At 33.0% G+C, this 24,050-nt stretch overlaps 1 protein-coding gene across 1 annotated transcript; it reads left to right on the top strand.

Moving 5' to 3' along the window:
• The first annotated feature begins 11,116 nt into the window (after positions 1–11,116).
• On the top strand, positions 11,117–18,218 carry LOC123665769 (trypsin-2-like). The gene is made up of 4 exons (XM_045600030.1): positions 11,117–11,340; positions 13,885–14,140; positions 15,636–15,818; positions 17,996–18,218. Exons 1-4 carry the CDS (start codon positions 11,117–11,119, stop codon positions 18,191–18,193), a joined length of 861 nt encoding a protein of 286 aa, XP_045455986.1. The 3' UTR covers positions 18,194–18,218.
• Positions 18,219–24,050: the final 5,832 nt, after the last annotated feature.

Genomic DNA, 24,050 nt, shown 5'->3' with positions numbered 1-24,050 from the left:
AATGTTTAAAGAATTTAATTTTATGAATTATAATATATAAAAATATATATAATTATAAAAATATATTTAATTAGAATACATTTTTATGTCAAACCTGTTGGTACATGTTCTGAAACGTATTTTAATGGGTAAAGTATTTTTTTTTCATCCGGTACCTAAGCAGATGAGTGAAGGTTAAGGTTTTATATATAATTTAGATAAATTGTTAAAACTTAGGATCTTGTATATATATTGTCGAGATGATGAAATAAAAATGACGAAAAAAAAAAACTAACCGAATTGTTTGTGAAATTCGTCTGTCATTTTGACAACTTGCGATCGCCACAGACTACTATTAAAATTTTATTTTCTTTATGTTTATCATTCTTTACGCACGCTTGATTTCGAGAGTAAGCTGGCAAATGCGTGACGAGAGCGTTACGAAAAGTGTGATCGGGCGAGGCGAACGGAAGTTGAGAGTGAGATATAAGTTAATGAAAATAGAAAGAGGGAGAGAGAGAGAGAGAGAGAACTACGTTACGTATATTACCGTAGGGGTAACTAAAGAAGTTTTACTTCAGTCGTGTGGTCTAAAGCACACTCGTTATTTCATAGCATAATTAGGTATAAAGGAATCTTAAGTTATGTAAATCATAATGTATGTTATTTATAGCTTTTCTTAAGACAGGGAAGATAATTAACTACTATGATCTCTTAATAAATTCTACACATTTTTTTTTCTATGTAATAATATTTTATAATAGATATTTAAGAATGTTTTAAATAATTCTAGTCGATCTGTATTATTTCAAATGTATGTTTTATAAACGCTTATTCGTTTTATTAATGTGTAGTCGTATTGTAAATATATTATGTCTTTTGTAAAACAAGCATTTACAATAAAATTTAGAGTATACATTTGTTTTATTATTAAAATTTTTTTGACATTGTAGCGTTACGCACATTGTGGCGTTACACTCACTGTCCCGTTACGCAAATTGTTCGCTTGCGCGGCGTCTATTTGATTGTCGCAATTTGTTTTTTTTTTTCTAATAGCTCATTACCTTCTTATCCCGTTTGCTGAAAGAATGTCATGTTATTTCAAATTGTTATTTTTAGTATTAAAGAAGACTATTTTATTAAAAGGCACTCATTTAAGCATAAGAATAAATAAAATGTTTTTACATTTGACAAAAACTCTGTATCGTCTTTACCAACGTATAAAAAAATAGAAATACCTCGTATAAGAAAACTTGAAAATGAGCATTTCATCGATCTAGCGACATCTGTTGACGTGTAACGGAACTAAAGCACAATACAGGTTCAAGTAGAAGTTAATAAAACAGAGGTACAAAGCATTTTTAGTACTTAAAAAAATGTGTAGAGGGCGTTGACAATATTTGTATATATAACGACATAACGTACATATATAGGTAATGGTTTCGTTGTTTTACGTGACATTGGGGAAATCACCTCTGTTGTTTTGGCATTATTGAAGGTCTATTATTCAAAAGAGGTAGGTAGTAATAGTAGGTAGGTAGGTATATTTATGTTGTTACAAATATGTAGAAATGTACACACCGAGTAGTAGAGGAGTCATTCGCCAAACATTAGCGGAGTAGCGTTCGAATTAAGCCTTAACCTTTTTTGTATGAAATAAAGGTCTTTGCCCAGCGGTGGGACGTTCCTAGACCGATTCATACATTCATCGTAAATCACATACTGTAACGTTAACGGAACGCAGAGAGGTAAAATTCGTTCCCGCCTAGCCCGGAGCTAGCTGAACGCATTATGCTGAACAACCCTTCACGGCGCACAAGACACACTACTTTATTTTATGTCACGAACTGCTTCATCAACTATATACAGAATTTTATACTTACAAGGTTACATAACAGCTACAATTTGAAATTTCAAGACGTAGATATTTTCAATGGTTCCAAAAATATATTTCAAAATAAAACCAATCAACCGTTCTGTAAAAAAAAATATCAAAATAACAACTAAAATAAATAATATTTGTATATATTTCATAACTGTTTATATAATCTTTACTATTATTATTATTATTTTTTTTATATATTATGTTATATTACCTTCCAAATATACCGTTAATTGTTTGTAATTTGAACTTCCCAAGGCTATTTATTAGTTTAATATGTAAATAAGTTTGTTTTTTTTTTGTTAGTTTCAATCGTTATATTTATTTTGTTTTTCTTTTTATAATCTTCACGTTTGTTAATTTTATTTTAAAGAGATGGAGGGTCGTAATTTGCCTTTATGATCTTAATTAATTCTTGTTTTTTTATACCTTTGTTGTGCTGTGTACCATTCCTAATAAATAAATAAATAAATAAATAATTCCAACACCTGACCTAAAAACGAAGTAAACCAATTTTGAAATACAAATAGCAAAGTAAATAAAAATGAGTCAGTACGAAACTTCAAAGGCTATGTAATTCTACTCGTGCTAGTAACCAAGGTATAGCGAGGCCTTTTTTCCTCACATCAAAGACGAGCGTCTGTTAAAATTTAGCTTCGTGGCAGAGATGAGGATACCGATGCTCGTATGAGTATTTCAATCTCAAAAAATGTCAGTTATGAGGTCTTTTTACGTTTGCTATTTGACCCAGCATATTAGTCACGGTGGCTTATTGAAGAAAAAATTACACTTCTTATATTCTGAGACTGTGTAGATTTTTTAATATTACCATTATTAGCCTTAAAAATAATTTTGTTAAGAAACGGGATACAGCTATGGCTATATTGACTATTAATAATATTTAAATCTTTATATCTTAAGCTCGACATGAATTCTTGAATGTACAACCTGCAAAGTTCTGTTACAGGACAACAGCTTTATCGTAATTATACTTGCTTCATGACATTAATATATGGTGGAATGTTGTGTACTCCGTAATGGGATATATATTAGACTAGCTGACCCGGCGAACTTCGTATCGCCCAACAGTGACTTTTAAGTATTATCACAAATCTTTTGTATGGGAGTATAGAAAAGTGTTGTTTTTAGACTTTTTCAGGAAATTTACTTTATTTTTTTAGAATTTTTCTCTCCGTAAGAACCGTCCTCGTACTTCAAGGAATATTTAAAAAAAGAATTAGCGAAATCGGTCCAACCGTTCTCGAGTTTTGCGCTTAGCAACACATTCAGCGACTCATTTTTATATTATAGATAATAATGTAGTAATGATTCATATATAATTTTTTGTATGTATTCTGTGGATGTACCTATAAAATAAATAAATAAACAGCCTTTGCTTAATACGGGGGGGGGGGGGGGGAGATTTAAACAATATTCGAGGTTTAGTATTAAGATTAAGAGCGTGTGAGACCAATATCATTATATAAGGTAATCATAATAATCATGCCTTCTCCTACACGGGGAAAGAGGCCTATGCCCAGTAGTGGGATATTACAGGCTGAAGCGTAATAATCATGCTGTAATAGAAATACAAAATACAATTTTTCTTTTCGAAATACTAAGAATACAGATTATGATTAAAATATTACATTAAGAAGTTCTATACAAAGTTCATGGAACGAAAATACACGCTTACATTTTCATTTATACACTTTACACCGAGTGCTGCAGTCAACAAGTTGGTTATACAAAAAGCAAACACTGTAGTCGCATAAAATTTTCGTTAAAACGAACAAACCTTCAATTGTTGTTTCTTGACAGTAAACAAACTAAAACCAAACTACACTGAAACAAACTGCACTTAAAACGGTTGGTTTAAAATTTTGTATTTGTTTTTAATTTTCAGAAGAAAGTTTAACATGGCTTGTATAATATGAATTATGGTATTGCATCTCTAAAAGTTAAATGATTATGGAATATAAGTTTATTATATAAGTAGACACAAAAGTATTGTATCCGTTTCTATTATTTACACATAATTTTTTTTTATACTACAACTTTGGCATACCCTCCTGCGGCCCAGTTTATATTAGAACTATTTAATAAAGTACTGAACGCCCAGACCAAAAATTGTTTGTATCTGGTTAATCCCAATATTTACAGGTGTCATATTTTAGGGCTATTATAGTATTGATTTAAGCTTGTCAGACAAAAAGAAAAAATACCAAAATCTTTTGTTTTTTATTTATCACATTGGGTGCGTTAAATAAATAAAAATAAACAAATAAACTTAACGACATTTTTTTTGATCGAAAGGTGGTGTGTGTCAATTGGTCCCATTTAAATTTATTTGAGATCTAACAACTACTATTCGAGTTATATCTAATAATGCGTTTTTACTTGACGCTTTTTTCGTCGACCTACGTTGTGTTATACCGCATATCTTTCTACTGGAAGTACCGATTTTGATAATTCTTTTTTTTTTAGAAAGGAGATATCCTTAGTTTAGTACCTTGATAAGGAAACCAGGATCTGATGATGGGATCCTAGAGAAATCGAGGGAAACTCTTGAAAATCCGCAATAACTTTTTACTGGGTGTACCGATTTTAATAATTTTTAATTTAATTGAAAGCTGATGTTTGTCATATGGTCACATATAAATTCTATTGAGAACTGATAACTACTTTTTGAGTAATCTTTGATAACGCGTTGTTTCATGACTATTTTTTCGTCGATCTACGTTGTATGTTGTCGTCGATGTAATTGAAGTCGTTTTTTTTTCGTTTGCGAGCAAACACAATAATTTTAGGGACCTTTGTCCTACAAGGACACGCCAGTCCCATTGTAACTTTTACAAAATAATCGCACCGCGCACAAAAAAGCTTAAACAAAAATACCTCAATTACTAAAACCTAGTTACATAAATCAACAAGGGATAATTTATAAAAATCAAAAATCATTCTAGAAGATTCTTATAAGGGATCCGATAGAATACTTTGCACCGCCCCAACATCGATATTATTATCTTGATGAGATATATTTTAATATCACTTTCGCACTAATAAAGGGTTTCAGCTTTAAAAACATTACGTTTCTTAGTTATGATTTCGCTTCAGTCTCTACGCGACACATGGTTGTGTAGACGTTACAGATCAGTGAACACCGATCACTTACTTGGTATACGCCATCTCTAGGGCATTTCTATACTAGCCATTAGCTTTTAGAAATATTGCAAACGTATCTACTAAGTTTGTGACACACCGTCGGTTACAATGGTTCAAAACTATGAGATTATTAAACATTAAAAATGAGTATTATTAAACACTGCAGGAATTTCCTGCTCAAAATATGGAGCAGCCTGACTGGAGTACCTTACAGAATATCACAGCTAAATAATACTCTTTTCAAGCAGTATTGTGTTCCTGTTGGTGAGTCAGGTGACCAGAGCTCCTGGGGGGATTGGGGATTGCGCCGGCAACGCGCTCGCAATACTTCTGGTGTTGCAGGCGTCTATAAACTACGGTAATCTCTTACCATCAGGTGAGCCGTACGCTTGTTTTCCGACCTAGTTATATAAAAAAAAAACTGTTTCTATAAGACGATTTTGAAGCCTATTTGAATAAAATAATTCTTAAATCCTGTTTTGACTTTTTAATTTAATTTGAACAACTGGCGATTTGTCTTATAGGTCTCTTAACCTTACCTAGGCGATGTTGGCACGCTCTCAATAAGGAAATTACCTACCTAGCAGCGCAGGAGCTAATCCGATTAAGATCAAATCTTTTATACGTGAAGAGTAGAGCTTCGCCTATTTGTGGGATATACGAGTATGTTTATGGGTTGTCTTAGTTTAATCGTATTTCATGTATGATGTATACGGCTTCGTTGAGTTTTGATAATATGTATTATGATTGTTCAATTATTGGTTCTGCATACATCTTGCAGCACAGAGTAATATTGTACCGTTTCACATGCTTTATGGTTCCCACTGTAGTAAAATTTTGAAGTCAAATAACCTTCCCAAATTTCATGTAAACTTATATTTTAAATAAATATTATTATTATTATTTCTGAATAGTCTTATTGTGTCTAAAACTTTATCATTTTAAGAAAACTTTAAAATACGAGCACAGATGTTTTGAATTCAAAACAGAAAATTGTAAGCAAAGAAATAACATTCAGAATAATGCTTTAGAAATACGAGAAGCAAACTAATACTTAGCGGGTATACCTACTTACGTACGATAAGGTTCCTATAAAGTCTAATCCTTCAATATTCCTTAATATCTTCGATATATACTCGTAGTATTATTAGCGCCCTCTGTCCATCCATATTTTTTTACACGACAAGTAATCAGAAACATATTAAATACCAAAACCCTCTCCGAAATACGCTGCATCTTATGGTATAAGTATTATTCCGATCGGTTCATTAGTTTTTACAGTATAACCGAACAATGAAATCGGCTCTCCATATATTTGTATAGATATATAAGACACTAACTCCGCGAACTTCGTAATGCTACATTTTTTTTGGTGAATATTTTTTAAACTTTTGTCCTGGAAATAATAATCACATAAGAAAAAAAAAAATTTGGTGAATATTTTTTTAACTTTTGTCCTGGAAATAACAAACAAGAAAAAAAAACGAGAACTATCCAATTTTGTGCGTTTTGGTGCGCAAATTATGTGCGCACTATATAATAATATTATTATATATTTCAGAGATTAATTTTGATTTTTTCTAAGTGTTATTTCGAGGTTATATAAAATATCCAAGTTACCAAAACATATCTCTTGGATCAAGTTGACTCTGCAGAGCTGATATTAAACTTTCGTCGAAGTGCAAAGTAAACTTGTGTGAGCTTACAAAAGTAGTTTTATAAAAATGATCCGGTAATAGACTTGTTACTGCTTATAAAATTTGGAGTGAAAAGCGCTGTTCGGTTACTTTATGTCTCTTTACGTTGTGTATTTTACGATGTTATCAATCGTCGTGGGATTTAAAATAGTCTGAAATTACCTCTTAAAACGACGATGATGAGAAAATCATATCAAACCTAGTTGTATAAAGAATTATACAACTAGTTTAGCAAATACGCCCACAAGTCTCCAAAGCGTAAGTGATTGTCTTAGCTTATAGACGCCTGCAACACCAGAAGCATCCCAATTGCGTTGCCGACCCTACCCCCAATCCCCTCAGGAGTTCTGGTCACCTCACTCACCACAGGGAAAACAATACTGCTTGAAAGCAGTATTATGTACCTGTGATCTTCTGTTAGATCCAGGTATTTCCTCAGTTGGGCAGCTCCAGGTTTTGTTCAGGATATTACCTTATTTATATTATCATACCACATTTTAAGAAGGTTTTATTATTCCTGAAATTAAAAAAAATAGATGTGCCCTTCGGTTTCACCCGCGTTAATTTGAAAAAAAAAAGTTACTAAAATACTATATAATTTATAGCAGGGCAGAGCAACCTTTTTAACTAGAGGGTCGCAAAATTCAGAAAAATTAATATATAGTTGAATAGACTTGATTGTACAAGTATTAAATTTTGGTGTGCCTTATTATAATAAAATTGACAGATTCGATAATTTGAAAACCTCTGGCGGGCCGAGGGTTGCTCACCCCTGGTCTGTCGCCTTGCCTAGGAAATGAATTATCCAATAAAGAAATATTTTTTTCAATTCGAAGCACTAGTTCCTGAGATTATAATTTTTGAATAGATACAAAGTAAACATAAATGTATCCTGCATTTCGTATTCCTTCAAATTTGTAAATACTATATAATTTATGAGATACTTACATAAAGCGAATTAGTAGTCATCAAAAGCGTAGAATGTGAAGCCGATAATTATTGTAATGTTTAGTTAGTAATCACTATCGAAACGGTAACATGACGAGAGACTTTTAGTCAATAATCACCTTCAATCATTGATTTTGAACACATTCAAAGGGAATTTAGTACATTAATGATGCTTGTAAAAAGGGGTGTGAAAAAAATTAAGGCAGGATGAGAATATTATAATGGGAGATCTAGAAATATATCCAACATAAACGTAAATATTTATATTGTAGTAATATAAATTATGGCCTGTATTTAAATAGTTGCCGTAAGCGGGAACCGAATGAGCAACCACTGTACTAATGCATTGACAAACGTTAAGTCATGGACTTATATGACATCAATAATGCTTGGAAGCAATCACACCCTAAAACTCAACCAGGCTAATATTTTGTACCTCCTTGTCATTATCATTACATATTATTTTGAGCCCTGCGGTCACCAACCCGCCTGCCCAGCGTGGTGACTATGGGCAAAATACATGAGTTCACGCCATTTTTGCTGCGGACTCGTGGAGGTCTATGTCCAGCAGTGGACTGTATTAGGCTGAAATGATGATGATGAGTATTTTGAGCAGGTGACATGCACTGTATTTCAACATGTAGAGTTTGCTGTCTGTTGTGTCCTGATCATTTCATGTTATGCTGAGTATTTTTAATAATATCTTTAAATTTAATATAGTACCGAAATTCAGTCCCTCCGTGACAATGGTTGCTGTAATGTATCCGATATCTAATAAACCGCGATAAAATCCGAGTTGTTTCATTATAGTATCGAAATATTTTTTCAATCCCTTTTTTCCTCTCGGACAACATTAGGAACGTTATTTGCTGTCATATTTAATGAAGGCGATAACGTCGTAGCAAGGTGGTGTCTGCCGAGACTTTGACATAGATCATTAAATAATAGTTATTCACTATTGTTAGGGTAAGATTAGGTGCAATACCCAAGTTTGTAATGTAGTGTGGGCAATTATATAACAAATGTATGCATTATTGTTTACAAACAACTGGCGTGGATATTACGCATAGTTAATTACTAATCCAAGTCTGCAGATATTTACCGAAGGTTATCAGAGAAACGACCATTGCAGTGTTTGATTACGATTCTGTGTTGTTACTTTGTGTTGACTTTACTAACTTCTGACTACTCTCAGAATATTCTAGTAGACTGTAGATAATAAGGAATACTATAAAATAGGTATGTTGAAGGAGTAGTTCATTAAATTAATATTATAAAAGTTAATGAATTAGTTAACTTTATAGATATCGAGATTAAAATGACTTCCTTATTTATAACGAGCTACACGGACAGACTTCATTCTGTCAAAAGTTAATAGTAAAAATATATATTTTTTATTTTTTTTTTTAGTATTAAAACCTTAAAAAAATTAGCTGAAATTGGTCGAGTCATTCTCGAGCGCTTAGCAACATTTATTTTTATATCATATATATATATATATATATATATATATATATATATATATATATATAGATAATAGCTAAAACTAGTTGTAACCGGTTTTATTTAGTTTACGTTGGACATTTTAAGTTAATTTTTTGTAAGACTAGGGGGTAAACTGGGTGTCATTGCAAGCTCGTTATCAACCCTACTCCTGCTCCTCCCTAGCTACTATTTCTAAATTACTCTACTCATAGGAGATAGTATTAGGGATAGTTATATTAGGGATTCAAGTTCGTTTCCAACTCTACTCATAATATGGAATAAATCTTCCAACCCGCATTGGAGCAGCGTCCTACATGGGGAAAGAGGGCTGTGCCCAGCAGTGGAATATTACAAGCTGAAGTGTATGTAGTACTTTGTTATGTTTATTTGTTATGTTTAAATATATCGCCAAATTTCCTCCTTTCAATAATTTTTACTATAGTGGTTAAATTTCCCACCTAAGTCAAATGTTTGTAAAGGTGGCAACAGATTTTTCATCACAGTTCTGATACTGGCCTTTATATTGTATATTTGCGTAATCCCTCTCAAGATATCACAGTCTAGTGGAGACAGTTTATTATGATATGGTTATTTAGGTAAAAAATTTTTAAAATTGTTAAACACTTGTTTTCGTTATTCAATTTCAAAACTTGTCAAATAATGATAAAATATTGTTAATGCTTAAAAGTTTTGTCAAAATTTTGGTTGTTTGTTATGAATAAACGGTTTTCATCTAGAAATAGCAAAAACTTCTCTTACAACTATTATATAAGTTTAATTAACAACGAGATGATAAATTTGGATCGAGATGATAAACATTGTTAGATTTTTCAGAAATATTTTGCTTTTAGATAAAGATCAATCTTTCTTTATTCTCGCTGAGGTAGAGCACAGCAGGAAATTTTCTGCTATAAATATTGGAGCAGTCATTCATTTATTTTTGCTTCTGTGGGCTGCACGATTTTGATTGTTCCGTTTTATTTCATTAAAATATAGCCTATATCACTTAGTGATAACATAACATTTGACCGTTGAATTTTAGTTGAAATTTAAAAAAATCGATCGATCTGCTCATGAGTTCACACATTATAAACATGCAAGGAATTCAGTCTTTTCTCTTCATAAGAAAAATAAAGATTATAACATACAAATTCAGCTTGTTTTTCTTTTTTTATATTGTTAACATTTGATATTGTCTTGCTTCTCAAGAAAACGTGACGTTAACGTCTGACGAAATATCATTTATCAGTCGTCCAAGCACGATGGCGACGATGTGAAATTGTTACACGAAAGAAAATTCTTGAAAAATTTGTTACACAGTATTTATTTTTTATCTTAAAATAAAAAGTTATTGCTTAAGAGTAAGATGTAACTGTTAGTATACAGTAGAGTATATTTATCTTTTATTATTAGAAATGATTAAAATACTTCAATACTAGAATTTTTTCTTTGTAAATTCTTTGACTTTAATCTTTTTATATTATTATTACCTGTAAGTTTTACAATTACATGAAAGAAAACTACAATGTATCTACAAATGCTATAAAGTACAAATGCGGTCATCATTTTAATGATTTCTTACGGACAACTCCAGTCTATGAAAAAAAGCTTTTAAAACAGGCACAAAGACTCAATTATTATAGTTTAGAATAAAATATATTCTTAGTTATTATTCATCTTAGTATACGTGGTTTTTTTTATTCTATTACGAAGATTTTTCGGTCCTATGGAGCCCGTAATGGGTAAACCCAGTTTATTATTTTTATATTTTAATTTTCGAAGCATATATTATTATCAAAATAATTAAAGAAAGAATTTTAGGTTATTTTAGAGAAGATATTTTTATTATTTTTATTAAATTTACACATACATAGGCGGGTTTATTCTTGACTACATTTCATATTTCTCAACTACTTTTTCCTTCTCCAGCTTTATTTAATAATCCAGAACGACAAATAAAATGTACATATTACCTGTCACACTTATCCTTTCAAATTATATACTAACAACTTATCAAATAAACGAGAGTTCCGAAAATACGGAAGTATTGAGTGAACTAGTAACGGTGACTGACGCTAAAACATTTCCATTTGTGGCTGCAATATTGAAGAAATCTAAATACATCAGTGCTGGAGCTTTGATAGATGACAGTTGGGTGTTGACGGGAGCTGACTCATTATATCTGTAAGTTAATTAATCATTAATTTAATATAATAATTATATTCTTTTCTAATCGCTCTGGTGTGTCCCGTCAATATTTTACTACGCTCAAATATAAGCATTGTAATTTACGTTTGTCATCATTCATCATCATCATTGGCCTTAGTCCGTCTATTGCAGACGATTTAGACAGTGTCAGACAGACAGCCTAGGACACTCTTCAGGAAAACGCAGATTTGCTTAAGCTCTGCGCCACTATATCGACCTCACTGGCCCACAGGAACAACGAGTCGATACGTATGGAGCCAGTGCGGCTGCAGGAGTTTTCCTACTCCAGGGCTGATGATTTTGAACCAGGTTTACGTTTGTAAGCATAAAAAAATAATGTTCAGAACATTATTCCATGACCATTTTAAATTTCAATATAACTGATATTCAAATGTTTGTACGACGAAACTTTTGCGTTTTTTTTTTAATATTGCTTATGTTGTAATTGTATTTTATTCCTTTTCATTGTTATATTACTAAAAGGTTATTAATTTAAACCTAGTTTTTTTTTTGCTTTAATCTACAAAAATCGCTTCAAACAAAACTAAAAAAAATGACGTTATTCGCTTTTAAAATTGATAAATTGTATCAACTAGAATGTGATGTACCCTTGATATTTAGTTTCATCGTGACACCAAAATGTCAAACACTTTCTTGTTTTTAGTGTTTAAAGTGAATTTGATTCGATATTACCACGTTGTAGATAGTAAAGTTAGGGACTTAGAATATTACTGAACGATTCTCATTTTTGACGACGCGTTGGTGCAGCGGTTACAGCACTGGCTGTTGAGCTGGCCATATAGTTTGTCGTGGTATAGGCGTTTGTGCTTTTGTATTGTGTGTTTCTGGACCCTCGACAGAGGATAAAAACATACTGATGGCCGTTGAGTGTAAAGTGTTTATTTATTTAGTTTTATTTATTTTTTTCACAAAAAATCTTATTCAATTTTTAGGGAAAACGTTGTTTCCTATTTTTTGTTACGTGCTGTAGTGTAGTGTAATGTAGTTTTAAATAACCAATCACAAAAACGCGGTTGTGTGTTTTAAGAGTTGTCAACTTAATGCCACTGCTTTTATCAAGAGCCTAATTATAAAATCTAAATACTTATTATTATATGATACTCCGACTCAGGGCGGTAACCGGAACAAGCCCTGGAAAACCATAGTCATAGTGAACATAAAGTCCTAATTGGTAAATCCCCTTTAGCAACTGCAATATTGTAGAAAATACTTATTATCTAGTTAAACTAAGATTGTCTTAATATAAGATAATATAAGAAAACATAGAAGACCCTGTTAGTGACCCTTAATCAAAAGTTCACGGTTTGAATTTGTTTTGAAACTTATTTCACGCTTGGTGATCAAGGTAAGAATCATTTAGTGGTCTAAAAGTTTCATTAACGCCGACGGTCGGACATTTAGTTCGTTCTTGGAACAGATATCTCTGCAAACATTTTATTTTTTCGGTTTTTCGGAATATTTTTGTGCAGACTCTTTATTATACCTTAAGTATTTAAGGTTAAGGAATTGGTCTCGGTTTTTATCAGAGCAGATGATAACATTTTTACTCTTTTTGTTGACCCTTGTTTTGAAAATTAATGTACCGTCATTGCAAATAAAGCTGAATTTCTTCTCTAAGTGATGGAATGCCTTTACCAAAATGCGTGATGGCTGATTCAGTAAAATTTTAGTATTCAGAAATTTTTGTTAGTATACTGTTTCATACTGAATAAATTTTCATGTGTGAGAGTAAAATTTTAACAATACAGTACAGAGGTCAAAAGTAAGACTATTTTTTATATAACTATGGAGGCAAACCAGCTTACGGCTCACCTGATGGTTAGTGATTAACGTAGCTTATATACGCCTGCAACAACAGAAGCATCGCAAGCAACGCCGATCCCATCCCCAATTCCGCCAGGATATCTGGTCACCTTACACACCAACACAAACACAACACTAGTTTCTGCTTAACTGTGATCTTCTGTAAAGTCGAGTTACTTCCCATATTTTCAGCAGGAAATTTCCTGGTGTGACCTACCTCAGTTAAATTTACTAAGAGTCACTTTATCTCATTTACCTAGACTGACTGGGAAGACTGAGTAAAAACGAACTTTAAGTAAGAAATTATTATATTAGTTAAATAAAAATAATATATTTAACTACTGTCTGTGTGGCTACGGTACTAAAGAATATAGCCACCCCCTCCCGTGGGTGTCGTAAGAGGCGAGTAAGGGATAAAACAGTTCCGCTATCACCTTGGAACTTAAAAAGCCGACCAGTGGCGGGATAACCATCCAACTGCTGGCTTTGAAATACACAGGCCGAAGACGGGTAGCAGCGTTTTCGGCGCGACGAAGCCAGTACTGAGGTCACCAACCCGCCTGCCCAGCGTGGTGGTGACTATGGGCAAAACACATGAGTTCACGTTATTTTTGGCGTAAACTTGTGGAGGCCTATGTACAGAAGTGGACTGTATAGGCTGTAATGATGATGATGATGAAGATATTTAATTTTCAGGTTGAGAGAATCTTCTAGAATGATTCGAGTGCGTCTTGGCAGCATTAACAATATGAAAGGTGGCTACTTGACACCAATTAAGTTTTTCGAAATTCACCCATACTTTGATGACAGTAAACCGTTATTTGATATCGCACTCATAAAATTACCCAAACCAGTAATATTGACACCCAACATTAATCCAATAAGACTACAGAAGAGACCAAGGAATGTGGTTGCAACGCATTTTGTTGTAACAGCTTGGCTAAATCTTATGGTAACTTTTCTTTGTTGTGTTTTATAATCATTTAAAATTATTTGGGTATGACTTAGTCATGGTAATGTATGAAAGATAAGCCTTTCTTTTCCTTATGGCAATTATTAATATGAAAGTCTATTCCTATCTAATTGCCACAACATTTTTTTTGCTATATGGCTTATTGCTATGGCTATATATAGGCTATATATGGCTATGGCTTTTAATGCTATTGGAAAACAAGCCTTCGGTCCGCCTGATGGTAAGCAGATGTCGTAGGTTATGAACGCCTCTAATACTAGGAGCATTTCGAGCGCATTACCAACCGTATCCCCGACCCACTTTCAGAGCTCTGGGTATATTACTTACCACAGAAACACAACATTACTTGAGAACAGTCTTAAAATTGTTATAAGTTAGAAAATGTAGCATTTTCTGGAAGACACGCGTAAAGGTAAATTTTCCACAAGATATTGTTATCGATATTTTGAAATAGAAACGTATCAGCCTGTAATATCGCACTGATGGGCATAGGCCTCTTTCCCCATGTAGGAGAAGGATCAGACCTTAATCCACCACGTTGTACCAATGCGGGTTGGTGGATCCCTACTATGAGTAACGATCGCTATCGCTAGGTATACATGATAAAAACCGGGACCGACGGCTTAGCGTGCTCTCTGAGACAAGGACTACACAAACCACATCTGTATGGTCAATACAAATATTTGTCATGTGTGGTGATCGCACCCGCAACCGCTAGCGCAACAGCCACTAATAGCGCAGTGAATGTTGCGCCATCGCGTCGTCATATTTCACACATAGTTGTTAAATCATGTCAAGAAACTCGTATAAATTATAGAAAAATATTTATATAGAACAAAACATGTTTGTCCCTGACCCCTTTTATCCTATTGCTTATAGAAATTCTGAAGTTGAAATGAAATATCGTATATTATTATTTATTTCCTTTGATTTTTTTTTGTCTCAGGTAACAACTTTGTAACAGGAAAATATAAGACAGGGAAAACAAAATATTTTTGCTCATTTATTATTCAAAATTATTGACAGTATTGTTTTCTAAAATGGAAAATTATTTTATAGTGGGTTCGCTATCATAAATGTTATTTATGACAAACGTTATAAATAGAAAATAAAAATTGTAAGATGTTTGTGTTCCTTATATACGAGTATGAATAATTTACATCATTAATCTATATAAATAAAAATTAATCACTAATTGTGTTGCTAAACGCAAACCTCGAGAACGGAAAGACCAATTCCGTTATTTTGAAAAAAGCGCCGAAAATTGAAAAAAATCAGATAATGTAATAACTGCTTAAACTGAAGGGAACAATGTTTGCTTGGGACAGTGGGTACAGCCATGTTTATTGCGAATTTGATCTCAAAAATGACAAATATTTACTTTTTGCCCATTTTTTGTCATAAAAATAGTTATCTTTCAAAATAACTGATAATAAAAACATTTATATTGTTACGTTTTATATTTCAGATACAGAATCAAATAAAATCCTATCCTTACTCAACAGAGCTTAATAAACGCCGTTTACTGACCGTGTCTCATTTACATCCAACAGACCCTGAACAATGTTCAGAGGAATTAGATACGTTTGTACCAGATCATAACAGCACGAAAGCTGTTATGTGTCTGGATCCAGCTGTTGGGAGTGATCCTTGTCAGGTAATAAGACAAAGAAATTTAAATCCAAAGAATAATCATAGTCTAATACACGTAAAACCATTCATTGCTGAAGAAAAGATACATTTATGATAATTATTAGTTGTGCTTGAGAGAACCTAAACGCTACCGGTTGCAGATTTGGTTCTGACTTCATCATCATCATCATCATTACAGCCTATCATAGTCATGTCATCACTCATGTGTTTAGCCCATAGTCACCACGCTGGGCAGGCGGGTTGGTGACCGCAGGGCTGGCTTTGTCACACCGAAGACGCTGCTGCCCGTCTTCGGCCTGTGTATTTCAAAGCCAGCAGTTGGATGGTTATCCCGCCATCGGTCGGCTTCTTAAGTTCCAAGGTGGTTGTGGAACCTTATTATCCCTTAGTCGCCTCTTACGACACCCACGGGAAGAGAGGGGGTGGCTAAATTCTTTAGTACCGTAGCCACACAGTACTGGTTCTGACTTGGGCTGGATAAAAATTTTCGTGCATATCCTAAAAGACATCAATTGATAATTTGTAGTAAGGATATAATTAGTTGTCTTTTTTTTTGTTTTAATTTATTGATTTCAATTTATCATACAAGTATCCAAATGCGCCAAACGAAAGGCGAATTTCAAGCCCTACAGTCTTTATTAAGCGTTGGACTTTGTAAATAGTATGGAGGTTGAGATACCAGAAAAAAATTATAAATCAGTAGCGTAAAAAAGCTGATATATTGTACAAGTGAAACCTACTGTAAATTTGTGAACATTGAAACACGTTTACGTAAATTACATATGTTTTTGACTAGGATTGTGCACATTATTTTTTTCATTTCTGATAGGTTTCATTCAACGATGAATTTTTAATGACAAAACTGTTGTTATAATCCAATTAGTACTTATGATTTTAATTTTAAACAGTTTAACTGAAGTACACCAGGAAATAGGCTTAAAATCTTAAGCAGTTCGACTGGGAAAGTACCTGGACCTTACAGAAGATCACAGCTAATTAATATTACTTTAGTATTCTGTTCTTGTGGTGAGTAAGGTGATCAGAGCTCCTGGGAGAGATGGGGGTAGGATCTTAGGATCAGGTGAGCTGTATGGTTGGTATATAATTTATAATCACTACATAGTATAAAACAAAGTCGCTTTCTCTGTCCCTGCACATGTATGTACGCTTAAATCTTTAAAATTACGCAACGGATTTTGATGCGGTTCTTTTTGATAGATAGATTAATTCAAGAGGAAGGTTTATATGTATAATAACATCCATTAAATAGTGGAGAAATACTGTTATTTTTGAGTTTTCTAATGTTATGTCGTAAATAATTATTTTTTTTTCGCTTAAATTGCAAACGCAGGCTGAACCCTACGAGATTTATCAAAATAATGTACTAAGTATTGTACACATTGAAAAGGTCTACAGAAAACTCCGCGATGGTATATACCTATCTCTAATGGATATCCCACAATAACATTTTTTTGTCATTTACTTTTTATGACAAATAATGTTTAATTTTCGAAGCGATTTTAACCAATACAGCATTAATCCTTATCCAATTAAATACCTTAAATATATTTTTTATTTAATATAGATTTATATGGCCCTTTACAGCAAATGATTTAAATGAATATTTTCGAAGATATTACAGATTTAAAAATCGCGGTACGTAGCGTTTGCGGCGGTTCCGGCCGGCTTTTACTCTAAGTTAACGCGTGCGGGTCACGGGCAGTAATGAATAAATCAAAACTACTGGATCGATTTTAATCATTCTTTCAGTGAATGACATAGGCTATAATTATATTTTATACCCGTGCGAAGCCGGAGCGGGTCGCTAGTGGTATATAATTTATAATGGTACCAGCTGACTCGGCAAACGTTGTCTTGCCCGCTAAGCGTTATTTAAAAATAGGGGTTGGTGGTAGAAAGGTGAAAATTTAGGGTTGTATTTTTCAATGCCAAATCATAATAAAATAAAGAATAAATAATTTATCAAAAAAAATTAGGGGTGGACTACCCTACCATTTAGGGGGATGAAAAATAGATGTTGTTCGATTCTCAGACCTACCCAATATGCACACAAAATTTCATGAGAATCGGTCATGCCTCAGTTTCAACTAGAATTATTCCAGTAAAAGTACAGTAGTAACAGTGGCAAATTTTGTATCAGAAGATACTTTCATTTTTCAGAAAGAAATTGGAGCACCAGTAATCTTAGACGGTATACTTTGGGGTATAGTATCTTCATGGAAATCAGAGGACTGTGATGTTATGGGTGAACTGACATTCGTTACCCTGGTCTCAGCGGTGGAGGTCAGGACCTGGATACATGCTACTATACATGGAAAGATATGGAATGAGAAGCACGTTGTCGTTGATTACGACTAAACTTATATCTAAAATAAATTTGACGTAATTAGATTCACGAAGTTTTATTAGCATTTAAAATTTAATTGTAACAGTTCACGAGGAAGAATGTGATCCAAGTTATACACGCGTATTTTAAATATTAATTATCTTATTTTGAAAATACTGTTCTCAAGTCACATCTAGATTTTATTGAAAAAAAAATATATCAAAATGATAAAAGAAATTTCAATAAATTTATTATGTGCCCGCGATTTCATTCGCGTGGAAAAAGTTTTTGTTCAGTTCGCAGAGTTAAAAAATTAAATAAATGTCTGAAATAAAATTAGCCTAAGTTACTCCTTATTAAATCAGCTATCTGCCACTGAAAGTCCCGTCAAAATCGGTCCAGCCGTTTCACAAATTACCGGGAGCAAACAAACAGGCAGACAGACAGACAAAAATTGTAAAAAATGTAATTTTGGTTTGTATACATCCATATTATGCATTTAGTAAAAAGCTGTTATTTTAATATTACAAATAGACACGTCAATTTTATTTATTTGTATAGATGTAGCGAGATGTCAATGAAACCTGATAAAGAACAAAATCAACGCACCACGGTGGATCTACAGTATTGATGATGATGATGATGATGATGATGATGATGATGATGATGATGATGTTGTTCCAGAATTTAAAATTAAATTAGTATGTATACCTACACGTTTGCTTAAATTGACGTTTGGAATTGTCTGTACATTTAAGATATATGAGAAAAAATATTACTGCGACCTTTATACGCAAATAGCACCCAAAACAATGATTGTCAGAATTTTTGTCTGTTTGTCTGTGCGTTTGTGCACGCTAATCTCAGAAACGGCTTATCAGATTTAGATGTGGTTTTCAGTAATATATTGTGGCAAGCTTAGCTCAATGTTTAGTGTTTGTTTCATGTCAATCGATTTATAAATAAAAAAGATATGCCAATTATCTTAATCCAATATCTTAATATTTCCTTCCTCAATAAAAAAATAAAGAAATGACAATAACGCTTGCATTAAATGAAGAAAATACAACATATTTTTTCTAAAATTAATTTTATTATCTATATTCCTTTTTTTAGTCTTAAATACTAGATCTGTATACAATTATTTACATAGTTTGGTCGTCTGAGTCTGATTGTCTGAGGAACATAAATATGAAGCTGGAGGGTTCTATCACTGAAAGTAGTTGTAAAAAATATAAATAATTTTGTAAATATAATTTCAAGAAAAATAGATAATATAATAAATATATATTTTTTAACTAGGTCGGCAAACAAGCAAAGTTGAAACATAAGCGCTGTATAGTTTTAAGCTGTTTTGTAACAGCTGCAGAGCAAAGCTCCTTTGCCAAAGTAAATTAAAATTTATTTTACTATAAGTTAACCGTCTTAGTCGTCTTTATTTAGAGTAACTTATGTGTGACAAACGTCAAATTGAGTAAATAAAAAAAGGATACGTCTCCACACTCAGCGGCCCCATTGGATTTTACTACTGTGTTACACGGCAAACGTCTGGATGGCCTATAGCCCGATAAAAATATTAGGTTCGGATATCGAATCTGCGATCGCCAGGGCATCAACCAACCGGCAAATTTTGACCTTTAAACATTACAATATGACAAGGACTGGCTAACGATTGAAAAAATTATTATCAAAATCAGTATACATAGTAAATAATTATGAGGTAACACACATTAAAATACAGTCATTGAAGACATATTTTCTTGAAGTCGGTTTGAAAAATGAAAATAATCTAAAAAACAGCAAACTTGATCTCGGAACCGAATCACCGTTCCATTTTCGAAATACAAAATACTCAATGAGGAATCAATCAAAAAGATCGTTATTTTGAAAACTCGAGTACTATAAGTGTGATTGGTTAAATGAAAAATTCGAGATCGAACGAATTACAATCGAACGAGGGATGTCAGGCTGCAATTTTATAGGAAAGGAATTTTTCACATATTCGGTATTTTTAATTATCGATATTTTATCGGTTCTTTTTATCACTTCACAATACTACTATACTTAGTGTTGTGCGATCATAGCTTATTGATATTTCAATCATCAAAAATAGAAAATATTGAAGATTACGAGTTTATTAAATATGTGAAAAGGAGTGACATAATATCGGTTTTGAGGGATACGCTCAAGTACTAAACTATCTGTAAATATTTAGTTCTTACCTTTTAAATTGTAAATGTGTATACTTTAGTTAGAATTTGTTTTACTATTATTATAATTATCTAGTTTATTGTCTACCGTTATTATACCACAAAAAAATATTTGTGATTAATGTTTCAATAACATGACACGAGCCAGAGTATATTTTTGGTTTCTTGGAGATCGTTGAGTATGATCAAAAAAAACTCTAAAAGTATTTGTAATTGTAATTGTAAAAATAATAAGATAATTAAAACATAAAAGAACCTTTACTCAGATCTTTTAAGGCTAAGTCTTACCAAGTAAATATATACGATTTCTTTTATAGTCATGAATTTTAATCCAATTGCTTATTTAAACCAATTGATAATTTGTACAATGTACAAGGACACGACAATTTCGTTGAGACATTTTCTACGTCTTGAAATTGACAGATTTATTACTCTCAGTCACATATCGAACAATACAGACAGGTTTCAAGGTAATGTGTTTGTTGTTACCCAGAAATTGTCCATTTACAAGTTTAATCAAATCCGCTCAAATATAAAAAAAAATCTAATGAACATCGGTAGAGGTAAATTTATCCAGATAAGGCTTATAGTATTCGATCTCTATCCTAAATATAATAAGTAAAACAGCCCTTGCCCATAAGATGTTCACAACTCGTCACATGTCAACAATAAAGAAATTTACCATAAACATTATAACATCAGTCGTTTAGTCAATAAAAGGAAATTTATTTCTGTTGAAAGAAAGAGATTGAAATAAAAAATAAAAAAAATATACATTTTTGTTATATCATTTTTATACACAATTTTCTTATAAAAATATTAAAGAAGAAATGAACAAGTGAATGATTTTTATTTATATAAACATTATTTACTCTGTGGCTTGTTTTTCCTCATTGCTGGAAGATATAAGTGAAGGTGGAGAGAAATTTATTTTCCGTGCAAGACAAGAACGAAAGCGGAATTAACGACGTAGATATACACACACGCACACACACAATATCTTCCCGTGGTCCAGTGGACAGACAACATTGTCAGGTTATTATTTAAAAAAAATTCGTGTATTTCTATGTCATTCCAAATCCGATTTAAATGAAAAAAATCCTAGTAAGATTTGAAAGAAAAAAAAAAGAAAAGAATTTCACCAGGCTAACCAAAAACCAAAAACTTCTTTATGAAGGTAGGCTTCGAAATTTTACTAATTATACATATTTTTGTAAAATTATCATATATATATATATATAACGGCGCGTGATATATTTTAAAGGAAATAATTAAATTTTGATTTGATTAATACTGTTGCCATGTGAAATTATTTACGTTAATAACGAATTATGTGCTTTATTACGATTATTGTATTTTGGAGCAGGTAAACACCGGATGGAGTTGTCAGTCAGGTGTCAGTTCGGTCGCTGGTCACTTTTTGGATTGACAGCGGACGTGTGTACTCGCAAACCCATCAGCTCCAAATCAGTTTGTTTCTTTGTAATCTTTTCAAATTCAGTTTCTTAAATTATTTTGCCAATTAAAATTAGTTCGATAATATTTCGTGGTGGTATAATTATTTGTTTTAAAACCTTTGTAAACAACATCCATGATGGACGATTCTGAGAGAGCACCCGCTAAGAATAACCATGATGAAGAGAGTCCGGACTATCCTGAGAATTCGCTCGGCGCTCCTTCATCAGAAGTGGGATGTACCGAAACGTCCTAGGAGCAAGCAGGTCACATTTTTCATGATATTAGTGATAATAATCATTGGAAAATTTTGTTCGAAGCGTAGCAACGCTAAATGTAGGAATTAATTCGTGCCTTAAAACAACCTGTTACTTTACTGATTCAAAGATAACATTCCCTTAATATAATCCAGATGCACAAGATAGTGATGCATGCACTTGGTGCAATACAGTAGATTACAAATAGCCATTGCGGTTACAATTTAGCTACCTTGCCTAGTGATACAAAAAAAAAACCACGGTTAGGCCGAGCAAGGCGATGCTATATGTGTAGAGAAATTGAGCACATGTCTCAAGAGCGTTTTAGCAAAGGCAATCGAAACACTAATGCTATTTCGCGTTCCGAGGTTTCAGGTGAAAAGGTGACAATGCCAAACAAGGATGGTGGAACCGCAAAGAAGCCATCACCTACCTACTATTTTTGTTATACAAAGGACCACATTGCAATGCACAGCCCGAAAAAGTAAGTTACTACAAATGAAGGACGTATCGAGCGTTGCGTTGATGTTTGCGCCATCAAGCCAGCTACGGATTATTTTTCTACGGAGACGGGTGAGAAGTTTTCAGTTTGTTTCAATCCTGGTTCTGAATGCTCTTTACTTAAGGAAAGTAAAGTGAATAGATTCCTGAGCAAAATGCAAAATACTATAGTTACTTTGATAGTTATCGATAGTACGAATATTGAGACTAGTCTCCAAATTTCCACTACTGTAGTAATGCAGGGTTATCCGATTTGTTTATTATTTTACGTTGTGCCTGACTACTGTATTTCGATTGACACAATGATTAGTAGGGCTTTGCTTTACTTAGGGCTTTCTGTTGAAGTGTGTGAGACACGATTTGTACTAAAGAAGATGACTGTTGTATCAGTTTGTAATGTAGGTATGAAGTAGGTAATAAATTTAATAAAATTGATACTGACATACCGATAGAACACAAACAATCATTAATTTCTTAGCTTAAGAAAAATTCTGATTATTTTGTTGTCGAACAGGGATCTATAAGGCTAATCGATCTTTATGTTACGGTTCCACGACGACCGTACATACTTAGTTCCGGGAAGCATCAGGAAGTCAGAAATAAAATTAAAGAACTTCTGTACACTGGTGTTATTCCCGAGAGCTGTTCGCCTTTTTTTTAGTCCAATCCTACTGATAAAGAAAACGGATGGAACTGAACGCTTGTGTGTGGACTATCGGGAGTTAAACAGTAACACTGTGCCTGATCGTTACCCACTACCATTGATATCGGATCAATTTCAGAGATTGGTGGCAGCTCACTATTTTACGTCATTAGATATGGCAAGCGGTTTCCATCAGATACCTGTTAACGAGGACTCGATCGAGCGTACCGCTTTTGTTACTCCCGACGGACAGTTTGAATAACTCTCCATGCCCTTTGGTCTCCGTAATACACCTTCAGTGTATCAACGTGCTATAAATAAAGCTCTTTTGCCCCCTAATGAGACCTTTGCTGCGACATACATCGATGACGTCCTTATTCCATCCCGCACAGTAGATTAAGGTATTGATAAACTACGCAAAGCTCTTAAGGCTTTAACAAAGTGTGGCTTTGCAATAAATTAAAAAAAAATGCTCTTTTTTGAAAACTACGGTTGAATTTTTGGAGTTTGAAGTATTTACTGGTGAAGTTCGACCAAACTCGCGTAAAATAAAGGCTTTGACTGAACTACCGCCTCCCCAAACCGTTACTCAACTCCGACAATTTATAGGCTTGGCTTCGTATTTTCGACAGTTTGTGCCTGATTTCTCTCAAGAAATCGCTCCTTTGTACAGGCTTACTTCAGGTAAGGGTAAAATCACCTAGACGCCGCCTTTTGAGAAAATTAGAAAAGATATTATAAGCGTACTGACTGATAGACCAGTTCTTACCATATTTGACCCCGAAAAACCTAATGGAGTCCACACTGATGCCAGCGTTGATGG

Source organism: Melitaea cinxia, chromosome 24, assembly GCF_905220565.1.
Source record: "Melitaea cinxia chromosome 24, ilMelCinx1.1, whole genome shotgun sequence".
NCBI lineage: Eukaryota > Metazoa > Arthropoda > Insecta > Lepidoptera > Nymphalidae > Melitaea > Melitaea cinxia.
Note: the sequence above shows the minus strand (reverse complement) of the source record. Positions and strands in the feature narration are given on the sequence as shown.

What these genes read in the sequence shown, in the direction of transcription:
- LOC123665769 (XM_045600030.1), top strand. Translation starts at nt 11,117, where the DNA reads ATGTACATATTACCTGTCACACTTATCCTTTCAAATTATATACTAACA. An exon ending in CAGCTTGGCTAAATCTTATG is followed by an intron (nt 14,141 to 15,635) that starts GTAACTTTTCTT and finishes TTTCAGATACAG; the next exon opens with AATCAAATAAAATCCTATCC. An exon ending in TTGGGAGTGATCCTTGTCAG is followed by an intron (nt 15,819 to 17,995) that starts GTAATAAGACAA and finishes TTCATTTTTCAG; the next exon opens with AAAGAAATTGGAGCACCAGT.